The sequence below is a fragment of the Poromitra crassiceps genome (genome assembly GCF_964638095.1).
Source record: "Poromitra crassiceps genome assembly, chromosome: 13".
NCBI lineage: Eukaryota > Metazoa > Chordata > Actinopteri > Beryciformes > Melamphaidae > Poromitra > Poromitra crassiceps.
Window position 1 is genome coordinate 43,424,167 of NC_139644.1, and position 13,795 is coordinate 43,437,961.

General features: G+C 46.3%; 1 protein-coding gene across 1 annotated transcript in view; it reads left to right on the forward strand.

The window, feature by feature from the left end:
- The window catches only part of xylt1 (xylosyltransferase I), a gene marked incomplete at both ends in the record, with an annotated part of 71,445 nt that extends 67,241 nt beyond the window's left edge, over window positions 1-4,204 (forward strand). Inside the window, one exon of the mRNA XM_083649249.1 lies at window positions 3,882-4,204. Coding sequence (XP_083505375.1) covers window positions 3,882-4,204 — 323 coding nt within the window. The remainder of the gene's footprint in view (window positions 1-3,881) is intronic.
- Window positions 4,205-13,795: the final 9,591 nt, after the last annotated feature.

Sequence of the window (13,795 nt, forward strand, 5' to 3'; positions counted from 1 at the left end):
ATACAACAAGGTGCAGAGGGGAGGGGGGCGTGTCATAGCCCATACAACAAGGTGCAGAGGGGAGGGGGGCGTGTCATAGCCCATACAACAAGGTGCAGAGGGGAGGGGGGCGTGTCATAGCCCATACTAGTGTCCTCTAGTAAGAGAGTGGCGTCAGCGGAGGACCAAAACGCAAAAATCATTAGCCAATGAACAGCCAGGAATGGGTCTCGCGCTACTTTTGCATGCTAAAATAAAGCAGATAATGTACAATTTGATTCATTTCAAGGGATGAAAAACCCTTTCAAAGTACAACACTGTCTATTTTGATGCAACTCGACAGTGCTGCTTTTTTTACTGAAGAGTTCCACTTTCTACTTCCTGGAAAAAAACTGGTCCATTGGAGTGAATGGAGATGTCAGAACTCTTCTATTATACGGCTCTGGCCCATACAACAAGGTGCAGAGGGGAGGGGGCGTGTCATAGCCCATACAACAAGGTGCAGAGGGGAGGGGGTGTGTCATAGCCCATACAACAAGGTGCAGAGGGGAGGGGGGCGTGTCATAGCCCATACAACAAGGTGCAGAGGGGAGGGGGCGTGTCATAGCCCATACAACAAGGTGCAGAGGGGAGGGGGGCGTGTCATAGCCCATAGAACAAGGTGCAGAGGGGAGGGGGGCGTGTCATAGCCCATACAACAAGGTGCAGAGGGGAGGAGGGCGGGTCATAGCCCATGGCACACCAATCAACAAGGTGCAGATGGGAGGGAGGCGTGTCATAGCCCATGGCACACCAATCAACAAGGTGCAGAGGGGAGGGGGGTGTGTCATAGCCCATACAACAAGGTGCAGAGGGGAGGGGGGCGTGTCATAGCCCATACAACAAGGTGCAGAGGGGAGGAGGGCGGGTCATAGCCCATGGCACACCAATCAACAAGGTGCAGATGGGAGGGGGGCGTGTCATAGCCCATGGCACACCAATCAACAAGGTGCAGAGGGGGAGGGGGGCGTGTCATAGCCCATGGCACACCAATCAACAAGGTGCAGATGGGAGGGGGGCGTGTCATAGCCCATGGCACACCAATCAACAAGGTGCAGATGGGAGGGGGGCGTGTCATAGCCCATGGCACACCAATCAACAAGGTGCAGATGGGAGGGGGGCGTGTCATAGCCCATGGCACACCAATCATCAAGGTGCAGAGGGGAGGGGGGCGTGTCATAGCCCATGGCACACCAATCAAACATGATCCAACAACTGCCAATGCATTTATATAGCGCTTTTATCCAAAGTGCTTTACAATGAGCAGGTACCTTCACACACATTCATACATCGATGGCGGCTGCCACAGCCATTTTGTGGCAATTTGGGGTTCAGTATCTTGCCCAAGGACCCTTCGACACGCAGACTGGAGGAGGCGGGGATCGAACCGCCGACCTCTTTTATCTAAAGTGATTAGTGGACGACCCGCCCCAGATACTGACTTCAAGATAGTGAATGAAAGTCGACTGTCACACAGACATACGGATGGAACCCTAGTGGAGATGTACCTGTTGAAATGACACATCCACTCCCAGGAGGTCACACACACACACGCACACACACACACACACACACACACAGAGTGGAGGCCCTCACTGTCACAGTTGTCAACATGGATATATATAGCTTCAGTATCCAGTCACTCACACTCACCAGCACACACACAAACACACACAAACACACACACAGACGCACTGGGTCACCTCTATCTGAATGAGCCTCCCCTGGGTCACCTCTATCTGAATGAGCCTCCCCTGGGTCACCTCTATGTGAATGAGCCTCCCCTGGGTCACCTCTATGTGAATGAGCCTCCCCTGGGTCACCTCTATCTGAATGAGCCTCCCCTGGGTCACCTCTATGTGAATGAGCCTCCCCTGGGTCACCTCTATGTGACCTTGCTTTCCAACTCTTTTCTTCTCCATTTTGGCACCATTGAACAGCAAGCCCCGCCCACCCACGCTGGGGTCTTCTTTTTTTTTTGCAGGCCAGGCCAGGCCACCGGGCATCTGCCCGACGTGCCCGATTATGCAGTGCGTGCGTGTGATGTGCATATGTGTGTGTGTGTTGTGCGTGTGTGTGTTGTGCGTGTGGTGTGCGTGCATGCGTGCATGTTTGTGTGTGTATGTGCGTGCGTGTGTGTGGTGTGCGTGCGTGCATGTGTTTGTGTGTGTGTGCATGCATGCGTGTTTGTGTGTGCGTGCGTGTGTGTGTGTGTGCGCATGCGTGTGGAGAAGAGAGGGGCTCCAAGTAAAGGCCAGTGTATGAATAGACAGTCAAGTTTATGGACTGGGATTATAGAGAGAGAAGGTGGCATCTCTCTCTCTGATGTCACCCCTGATTTATAGGCTTTGTGTGCGTAGCATCCTCATTATGAATCTATGCTTTCAAAAAGATTTTTTGTCACTTAATCCCCAGTGATTAAGCATGTTTACAGAATGAACCTATCACTAGTGATTAAGCATGTTTACAGAATGAACCTATCACTAGTGATTAAGCATGTTTACAGAATGAACCTATCACTAGTGATTAAGCATGTTTACAGAATGAACCTATCACTAGTGATTAAGCATGTTTACAGAATGAACCTATCACTAGTGATTAAGCATGTTTACAGAATGAACCTATCACTAGTGATTAAGCATGTTTACAGAACCTATCACTAGTGATTAAGCATGTTTACAGAAACATGGTTTTGGCCTACAGTATATAGCTAATTTCACCTTTCATAACAACTGTAGGGGGTGAATTTTTATATAACTCCCTCATTTAGAGTAAAATAGATGATAGGAAATGGGGTGATTGACAGGTCGCCTGTCCAGTGATCGCACAGCTTGCCGATCACGGACCAATAGCAGGCGGAGCTGCAGCTCTGGGAAACCCCCCATCTCGTGCCGTCTAGCGTGAGCTGTGCAAGTCCAAAAAACAATGGCTGGCTTTGTCCATATGATTTAGGTCAGTGCCAGTGGTTCCTACTTATAGAACATGTTACAATAGAATGTGTTCACCTCTAAATCCCCTACAACAGTGGTCTTTTCAACCAGGGGTTCATGACCCCCAGAGGTCCGCAGAGGTAGTGTAGGGTGTCCACCAATTTGTGTCCAAGTAGTTTGGGAACATTTTTAAAATGTATCTTAGACAAAAAAATTATAAAATTGAGTAAACTCAAAAGACCCCAAGAGGCTCCCGAGCTGGATAATGTACCGAATGGACCCAACTTGACTAGAAAGCTTGAATAATCCACAAACAAGCTAGGTTAAACCAACCCAATGTTTTTATTCTACTAGACATCCTGGAACATGGCGCTAGCTAGTGTTCTCATCCACATACTGTCTAACGTTAGCATTGAGCTAATATCCGCCTCTTCTCTCCCCCTCCCCTCTCTCCCCCCTCCCCCTGCTCTCTCTTTTCTCTCGCTCCCACTCTCTCCCCCCCCGACCTCTGTCCCTCTCTACTATAACATTGTTCAATCTTGTTTACTATTATTGTTGTTGTTGTTGTTGTTGTTGTTGTTGTTAGTGCTCAGCTAGATTTTGATGAGACATATTCTCTGTAAATCCTTCTGAGACATGCTTGTGAATTAGGGCTATACAAATCAACTTGACGTACTGTAACAGCTTATACCCAGGACGCTGGGTTCCATTATTAACGTTACTAACGTAATGAATAGAGATGTGGGTGATGTAGCAGCCTGCCAGTAGCTTACAAACCATGTCAGACTCATTTGAAAAAAATCCAGCTAACAGTAAAGAAGAAAACGGTGCATTGTTTTTCTATATGGTGGCTGGTAGGAGGTGCTGTGCTGCCCCCTGTGGCCAAATATGACACATTGCACCTTTCAACTCTCTCTCCCTCCCCCGCTGCAGAGGACACCCGGCGTCTGCACGGCGGCCCTGCCCGGGGCTCCTACATGGAGCAGAGCTTCCACGGGCTGAACCCTGTGCTGAGGCTGCCTGTGAGCCTGGCGGCGCTGGAGGAGGCGCAGGCCAACGCCGGCCAGACGGGGGCGCCGCTGAGCCGCTGGCTGGACAGCCTGCTGGAGGGCCGCTGGGCCGCCGCCCACATCTGCTCGGCGGGGCACAGCGCCTGCCCCAGCATGCAGCGCTGCAGCCTCACCCCCTGGAGCTCCCTCAGCCCAGACCCCAAGTCCCAGCTCACCCCGCCCCGCCTGGACGGAACCATTAGGTAGCCCCAGCTTCCCCCCAGCCCCCCCCCCCCCCCCCCCCAGGATGGAACCATCAGGTATGCCAAGCCCCCCAGCCCCCCCCCCCACCACCACCACCTGGACGGAACCATCGGGTAGCCCCAGCCCCCCCCCCACCCGCCAAGACGGAACCAGCAGATAGCACCTGCCCCCACCCTCAGGACGGAACCATCAAGTAGCCCCCAAACCACCCCCTTCCCCCCGCCCCCAGAAACATCAGGTAGCTCCAGCCCCCCCCCCCCCCGCTACCTGGACAGAAGCATCAGGTAGCTCCAGCCTCCCCCCCCCCCCCCCCCCCCCCCGCTACCTGGACAGAAGCATCAGGTAGCAGGAGAACAGAACAGTGTTTGTGTGGCTGGTTATTTATTTATTTATTGAAAGGGTTGTGTAAAGTAACACATGGGGGGGGGAGGACAGGACCAAAGGACTTTGGATACGGAGGAGATGAGAACAGACTCGGACGCTACTTCACTCCCCATTCTCTCTTCTCTCAGCTCCTGTCATTGTTATTTGGGACTACAAAAGTGTGTGTGTGTGTGCGTGTGCGTGCGTGCATGCATGCATATGTACGTACGTGTGTGTGTGTGCGTGCGTGCGTGTGTGTGTGCGTGCGTGCGTGCGTGTGTACGTACGTGTGTGTGTGTGCGTGTGTGTGTGCGTGCGTGCGTGCGTGCGTGCGTGCGTGCGTGCGTGCGTGTGTGTGTGTGTGTGTGTCTCTTGTGTTTCTCTCTGTGTCATGTCTGAGTGGTTCAGACTGCCTGAGACTTGAAGTGTGTGAGATGTTCCGCTATGCTGGAACTCACCAGAGATTCACTCCATGTTCTTTTCTTCTTCTCTCTCTCCTGGTTATTTGCTCCCTTTGTGTCTGCTCCTTCCTGTGTGTCTGCTCCTTCCTGTGTGTCTGCTCCTTCCTGTGTGTCTGCTCCTTCCTGTGTGTCTGCTCCTTCCTGTGTGTCTGCTCCTTCCTGTGTGTCTGCTCCTTCCTGTGTGTCTGCTCCTTCCTGTGTGTCTGCTCCTTCCTGTGTGTCTGCTCCTTCCTTTGTGTCTGCTCCTTCCTTTGTGTCTGCTCCTTCCTGTGTGTCTGCTCCTTCCTGTGTGTCTGCTCCTTCCTGTGTGTCTGCTCCTTCCTGTGTGTCTGCTCCTTCCTTTGTGTCTGCTCCTTCCTGTGTGTCTGCTCCTTCCTGTGTGTCTGCTCCTTCCTTTGTGTCTGCTCCTTCCTGTGTGTCTGCTCCTTCCTTTGTGTCTGCTCCTTCCTGTGTGTCTGCTCCTTCCTTTGTGTCTGCTCCTTCCTGTGTGTCTGCTCCTTCCTTTGTGTCTGCTCCTTCCTTTGTGTCTGCTCCTTCCTGTGTGTCTGCTCCTTCCTTTGTGTCTGCTCCTTCCTTTGTGTCTGCTCCTTCCTGTGTGTCTGCTCCTTCCTTTGTGTCTGCTCCTTCCTGTGTGTCTGCTCCTTCCTTTGTGTCTGCTCCTTCCTTTGTGTCTGCTCCTTCCTTTGTGTCTGCTCCTTCCTGTGTGTCTGCTCCTTCCTTTGTGTCTGCTCCTTCCTGTGTGTCTGCTCCTTCCTTTGTGTCTGCTCCTTCCTGTGTGTCTGCTCCTTCCTGTGTGTCTGCTCCTTCCTGTGTGTCTGCTCCTTCCTTTGTGTCTGCTCCTTCCTGTGTGTCTGCTCCTTCTTTTGTGTCTGCTCCTTCCTTCGTGGCTGCTCCTTCCTTTGTGTCTGCTCCTTCCTTTGTGTCTGCTCCTTCCTGTGTGTCTGCTCCTTCCTTTGTGTCTGCTCCTTCCTGTGTGTCTGCTCCTTCCTTTGTGTCTGCGCCTTCCTGTGTGTCTGCTCCTTCCTTTGTGTCTGCTCCTTCCTGTGTGTCTGCTCCTTCCTTTGTGTCTGCTCCTTCCTGTGTGTCTGCTCCTTCCTGTGTGTCTGCTCCTTCCTGTGTGTCTGCTCCTTCTTTTGTGTCTGCTCCTTCCTGTGTGTCTGCTCCTTCCTTTGTGTCTGCTCCTTCCTGTGTGTCTGCTCCTTCCTGTGTGTCTGCTCCTTCCTTTGTGTCTGCTCCTTCCTGTGTGTCTGCTCCTTCCTGTGTGTCTGCTCTAGGGCTGTCACTTTTTCCCCAAAATAAAATTCGAACGAACTTTAATTGCCCGAAATTCGTTCGAATATATTCGAAGTTTTTTGGTTAATTAAAAAAAAAAAATTTTTTTTTTTTTTTTTTTTTCAGTCCAGCAGCCTGTTGCACCAGCTGAACGTAAGTTCTGTCTTAAGTTAGGGTGTAAAGTCCACACTAACTGCTACGTTCAAACTAGTTAGTTTGACACTAAAGTTGTGTCTTTGTTTGGTTGCACCACGGAGACGTAAGGTACATCTTAACTAGTAGACCCTAAAGTCCATACTAACCAAAATAGTGTCGCAGACAATGACGTGTACAGTATCTGTGACCAATCAGTGAAAAGCACGGTGGAAACGGTGTTTATTTACGGTTGTTTAAGTGGAGTGAAAACAGGACATGTTGCCCACCGCAAATTAGTGCTTTCATATTTCATCAACACTAATCAAATGAGAACGTTATTGAGTAACGTTCGTTTAGGTTCATATTACTGTTAACGTTTATCTGTGAGCTCTTCATCAGTATTGTAGGCTATACCACCATCCTGCCTCACTAAATTGTTGCGGTTATTTTAATTTGTATGCAGTGCTGCAGCTTGTGGGAAACAAAAGCGTGAGTCATAAATATCAAAGGGTGTAATTTATCACGGAGAGCGCGTTGCGGACGCAAAACAACGATGCGCCACGGTGCCAAGTTGCAATCCGTGCCGACTGCTATTTTACGGAGGACTTTACACCTAGTAAGACGTAGGTGTAAATTTTAAGTTCTAACTTATGCCTACTATTTCACTTGGTGCAACCCAAATATTTTTAGTAGTGCGTAAACTCGGACTTAGTGAGACTTTACGTTCAAACTAGCTTACGTTTCAACTTACGCACAGCTGGTGCAACCCACTGCAGGCCACCGGGCATCAGCCCGACGTGTTAGCTTGGACGCTCACAGTCACAACACTGCCTCACAAACTTGGCTGCATCCAACTCGAGACAACTTTTCAGACCCTGGAGACAATCTTTCTCAGAAGAGACTAACGCGACAAATCTGGAGACTTTTTCTGACATGGGATTAACATTACCAGCAAGCAGCAGTTGGTTAATTTTGGTTCATAAAAAAAAAAAAAAAAAAAATTAATAATAAAAAATAAAATAAAAATTGGAACATTCAAATTACATTTCAAAAACGAACCCCTCCCCCCACATTCGAAGTTGCATTCGAATTTCGAATGAAAAGTGACAGCCCTAGTCTGCTCCTTCCTGTAGGAACTGATGGATGTGTTCTTTGTGTCTGCTCCTTCCTGTGTGTCTGCTCCTTCCTGTAGGAACTGATGTGTGTCTGCTCCTTCCTGTAGGAACTGATGTGTGTCTGCTCCTTCCTGTAGGAACTGATGTGTGTCTGCTCCTTCCTGTAGGAACTGATGGATGTGTCCGAGCTCCAAGCGCACAGTCAGCTATTTATTCACAAGTTGATATCAATGACATTTTTTTTTATTATTATATATATTTCACTGGTTTTTAATGCAGCGACAAGATTTGTTTTTGTTTTGTTTGTTTGCTTGCTTGTATGTTGTTTTTGTTTGTTTGTTTTTTGGAGGTCCTGATGGATCAACAGTGTTAAATGGCTTCCTTTCCTTTCCTCACTGTCCTTTGCCTTAGTACCTGCTCTGATTTCTCATTTTAAAGTCATGTCCTGAAGTATATTTTGTTTTGTTTTGTTTTATTGTATTTACTTTTTTTTAGGAATATGCTGCTTTTACTAGGTTTTTAGACATAGTTTTACCTTTGTTGATACAGTGCTGCACTCACATCCTATGGGAATAACCGGAACAACACCAAAGGCAAGGCGTTATCTTTGCTCGTTTCTAGCACTCAAAATCTCCCCTTTTTTCCTGTAATTACCACTGGCTCAGTACATCAAACAATGTGTTTCAGCAGCAATTACAAGAAAAACGGCAGATTTGTTAAAAGCAATGAACTTGAAGGTCTCTGTAGACTTTGGTTGCCCCTGATCGTCTTTTTACCATTTGTCACACGTGACATGAGCTTAGTGACAGATACATGTCACACATGAGCTTAGTGACAGATACATGTCACACATGAGCTTAGTGACAGATACATTTGAGTTCATGAGTTGCAATCACAAAATCACTTGTGTGATGAAAGTCGTGAACTCATTCCCCGCCATTGACGTGATATCGCGTCGATCCGTGTTTTCACCGTCATGTGATAGAGGGATGTCTCATGAAGTGCTACTGCACTTCTAGAGTTGCACAGAAGCAACAGTTATTGTCCCACGAAACCAGCAAGCAGAGACAAGCAACAACAATCTCCCTTCAGGACAAAGCTCCATAAAACAGCTCCAGCCTGGTGCCTCAAAGCTCCACAACAAGCCCCCGGGTTTGAAGCGCTGTCAGACAGTTATTGTCTCACTCAAAGCTGAAGGATCTTTTTTCACCAGATGCTGGTAAACGTACACAAATCACCTCCCCTGTCAGGTCGATTAGTAATCTGGTTTGTGAGCCCTCACATTAGCCCCTTCTAAACATGCAGTGGAATCCGGATTGTGTACATTTCAGACGTCAGATTTGCCCCCAGACCTCCAGACATCGAGCACCAGAAGCCTCCGCCCCTCCGTGACCCGCACGTCCCCTCTCTGAGTGCGGGGTGAATCTCTCCCTCGCGCCGCTGGTGCAAAAATGGCAGAATCAAACTTTTTGAAATGAAAGTAGAGGCTCTTCTTTCTTTTGACATATTCTGTGGGTCTTGGAAGATTAGTGAAAATGGAAACCCTGGTGGGGAAAGTGTTAATTCCCTTAGTTTTATTTGAAATGAATATGATTTCCTTCATTAGGCTACAGGTAATTCCTTGATGGTGATGTCACACTAAAGGGAATCCTCCCAAGCCATATTTGCCAGCTGAAAGCTGAGCCTGAGGTGAACAGTATTTTCTAGTAGGAAGCTTATCTACTATCTCTTGAAAGCAGCACACTGTATGGAGGGAATTCTACTTCAAATTTCCAAGTTCTAAATGGAAATTAATAAAATAATACTATATTCAATAAATGTGTTATTTGAATACAAAAACCAAGAAACATATTTTCCACCATCCACAAATTTAGTTTAATTAAGTTACTTGTGTTTTAAACCATCATATAAAGGAATGTAAAATCATTTTTGGAAAAACTGATGCATATTTGTGAGTGAATGTATTTTATCATATGAAAGTCCAAGAGGTTCTGATAAAAGTGAGAGCTTGAAAGAAGATGTGCACATAAACTGTTCTGATGTCCTATTAATTGTTTGATCTGCATTTGTGAATCAAATTCCAGAGGAAATCTGCGTGGGATTTTTTTGAACCTTTATTTATACAGGGGGAGTCTCACTGAGAGAGCAATGCTCTCTTTTTCAAGAGCGCCCTGTTCACATTCTCACACGCATTCATACCTGGAAGCTGACCAGTACAACCACAGTCTGATCTGCTGGCCACTGAGCAGCTCCACTGGAGTGGTTGGGGTTAAGGGCCTTGCTCAAGGGCACCTCAGTGGTGGTAATGAGGGAGGGGCAAGCGCTGCCTTTTCAGTTTCCCCGCCCAGATCTATCCTGCAGGTCCCGGTCACAAGCTGGCTTCTCTAACCTTTAGGTCACCACTTTGGAGAAATGTTTTGAATGATGGTGGGAAAATATGCTTCTTGGTTTGTATATAAATACTTACATGTATTTACTGGATTTTTTTTTAACTTTATTTACATTCATTCAATTTTACACTTACATCATTCACCTTTTTCAGCCAGAATTCCCTCCTTATGGGTTTAAAAGGCAGCACTGTTTTTAATGACTAATTTGACTTCTGTGTGAGTTCAGTTTAGATGTAGGAGAGAGGAGACAAGGAAAGGAGATGAGGAGAGGAGACCTGTAAAGACCTTTAGATTGCCATGCTGCTCAGTGCCACATTTGGATCATCAACGTTGACAACTGCCCCAAATACTCACACATTTTTCCACAAATAAAGTCATCTGCAAGTGGAATAAGCATGATACCCAGTGTGTGTTTAATTGCCATATTGACAATGTTAATGGGACCAAACTGGAGAATGCTATTTTGTGTAATCATACCAATTACCATGTGTGTGTATAAACTATTGGTTTGTGTTATTCAGCACTTAGGACTGGGACAGGGCAACATAGACTTTTAAGATATTTTTTTCTAGAAATGATTTTGACTGTTACATATATTTATTGTTTGCCTTTTGAAATCTCAAAATTATGAAAAAGGTGCATGATGCAGATTATGTTGCAGTCATGGGGCGTATGAAACATCAAAGTGTTGATGACAAGGTTTGATCAAATAAAAAGCAATATAAATGTGCCTTCCTTTGAGATATCACTTCCATGCATAAATAATATCAAACGTAGCATATATGTAGTCAGTACATATAGGTTGTATGTTGTAGTAGTGGGTTCTTTTATCCAGAGCTGTGAGGGGCTACTATGGACCAACACACAGTGATGATGAATGTATCAAAGCGTGCATATGATCCTAGTAAGGATGAACTAAGAGGCCATTTACACCTGGCGCTAACATGCATTTTCTGTGATCAGATTGCAATCAGATTGTGTTTTATCACTTGAAATGCCAGGTGTAAACACCCCCAAAACGCATTGAAGAAGGATTGCAATCTGATCGGCCAAACCATGCACCTCCGGAGGTGGTCAGGGATGCATTGTGTACACATTGAACACAAGTGTAAACGCAATGTGTCCTCTCAATATGGATACACCAACTTTATGCGGATTGAGAGGACAACCATTTCTGCAATCTATCTGATTGCAATCAGATTGCAGAAAACGCATGTTAACGCCAGGTGTAAATGGAATCAGGCTGAAGTGATAAAATAAAATCTGATGCAATCTGATGGCAGAAAACGCATGTTGACGCCAGGTGTAAATGGCCTCTATAAGAACGACTAACCTATCCAGTATCTGCGTGCACACCTGCATTCAATTTCCCTGTTCAATTGATAATCAGGCTGATTTATATGCAATTGGCATTGACCATTTATGGTTGGATTGGGGCGGAGCCACATGCGGAATGTCCCAGTTGGACTGTGATTGAAGGGGGTACTTGCCTGCAGCAGGTGTGCACTTGTCTCCCAAAATGTGCTTAAGCAGGGGTCAGAATTGCCTTAAATTATTCAGTCGATCTATATCTATCTATGGGGTGCATTATTGGCCTAGGTTGTCTTGTTTACTTTATATAACCGTTTGTCTCTTTTTCTTTTCTTTTACATCACTACATTTGTGTGGAATACCTTTGCAAGACGACACTATTGTGAAACACAGATTGGATCGCGTACTGTCTACTACGCCGTAGACAGTAACTGGACAAGTTAGTCATTCAGTAGGGATTGATTCTAGGCACATTTTGATAAATGAGGTGCAAAAGTCTGCTGTTCATTAGGATATGAGCTTCATACAAAAAAAGCATGATACAGTAGTAGTTTGTAGCTTTTTCTGTTTCAAAACAAGAATGCTATTTTATTTTCATATTGAACAAGACATGTATTCCATTTAGTCATTTAATTTGATTGGAAAACCTATAAATTGCAGGTTTGTTTGTTTTATTGTAATTATTTTAGACGCCTATACTGTGCGTGCGTGCTGTAACCAGTGGTAAAAAGTTCCCTACCTACCTAGGTTTTGTGTGGAGTGAGGGCGCCCTCTGTTGGATTCTGCTGACCACAGCCTGTGTGCAGGTCTGCTCTGAAAGTAAGTTCAAAAATACACTCTCCTGCCGATACAGCAGACAGTATAATTTTGTATCGGTGACCGTGATACGTATGAGGTTTCATGTGTTTCATGCACTTGTCGTTCTGCACATAGGCTACATGTTGATATGCATAGATATATACAGGGTTGTGAGGGTTATTTAAAAAATGTAATCCAATACAATTACAAATTACATGTAAAAAATTTGAATCAGTAACGTAATCCAAGTACTGAATCACAGTATGAAAGTGGTGTAACTTGATGACTTGCCGTTACTTTTGGATTACTTTTGAACATTTCCTGCATTCGACTATTGAAGTCCATGGGGCATGCTCCCCTCAGGAGGACATTTTTCCAAAAACGTAGTCATTTCAATGAATGTGTTGTGTTGTTGATAGATATAAAATAGTACGCACTAGGCTACCAGGGCTGTGAACTGAAACGCCTTTTTACATTCAGTAAAAACATGTTTTGGTGATTCTATTCATGGGCTGATATACGGTCGTTTCAGAGTGAAACTGCAGTACTGCACATAATGGCTTTTCATTGCTACTTTTAATGGGCCGTTTCTCATGTATCACTGACTGTACAATGTAACATGACAAGCACTTGGTGCTGCACTGACCATATAAATGCATCAGTGCATGCGGGGAGATCACGTGCGCGACATGTGCCTCGCCCGACTATACCTGAGCCTTCAGGACATGTGCCTCGCACGACTATACCTGAGCCTTCAGGACATGTGCCTCGCCCGACTATACCTGAGCCTTCAGGAGGACATAACAAGGAGAACTTCGGCCCACGACCACAAGCGTCATGTACTACCTACCACCAGGCAACCTCATGCAACTCAAGCCCATTCGAGGAAACTACATCTTTCAACAGCCCAAGTTTAGCAGGTTTAAAGCTTGATGACATCACTGATGACATCATCACTGATGACATCTTCACCGTTATCAATTCCTGACTGAATGAATGAATGAATGAATGACTCGCCCCAAAAAGCCTTCTCTTGACCACGCGCTGCTGCGCAAATCACATCCAGTTGCTGAAGTAAGCGGTGCAGACATACAGACACCACTTAACCAATTTTAACTAAAAAAAAGAAGACAAATGCTCAAGTGACATCACTGATGACATCACAACTGCCTGATGACATCACAGTCGAGCAATTGCGTGACATCATTTCCAGTTGATTGACATCACTTCACACACACACAGACACACACACGCTCTTCCTTGTTGCCTCGATCCAGACCCAAATCTGGGGGTGTCATGACATCGCATTGGGGCAAATGCATTCAACATTTGCTTGAGTGACATCACTGATGGCATCACGACTGCCTGATGACATCACAGTGGAGCAATTGCATGAAATCACTTCCAGTTGTGACATCACTCGCCAGATCTCGCGAGACTACATCTCGCACAGGAGGATGAGATGGATTCGCCCAGGTGACTTTTCACAACTGCCTAACCCCCTAACCCTTCCAGGTGACTACATCTCAGGTGAACTCCAGGTGAACTCTCATGCTCATACTGAGAAAGTCACTCATAGAAGCGGGTTGCACCGCTCACCCTACTTACTGTATACTCCCACCACTTATAGCCTCAGCCAGGAAGGATTTACATCACTGATAACATCACAATTGCTCAAGTGACATCACGGATGGATGACAGATCACTTCTGTCACAAATCATGACTGACACCACCCCCACAGACAGAGC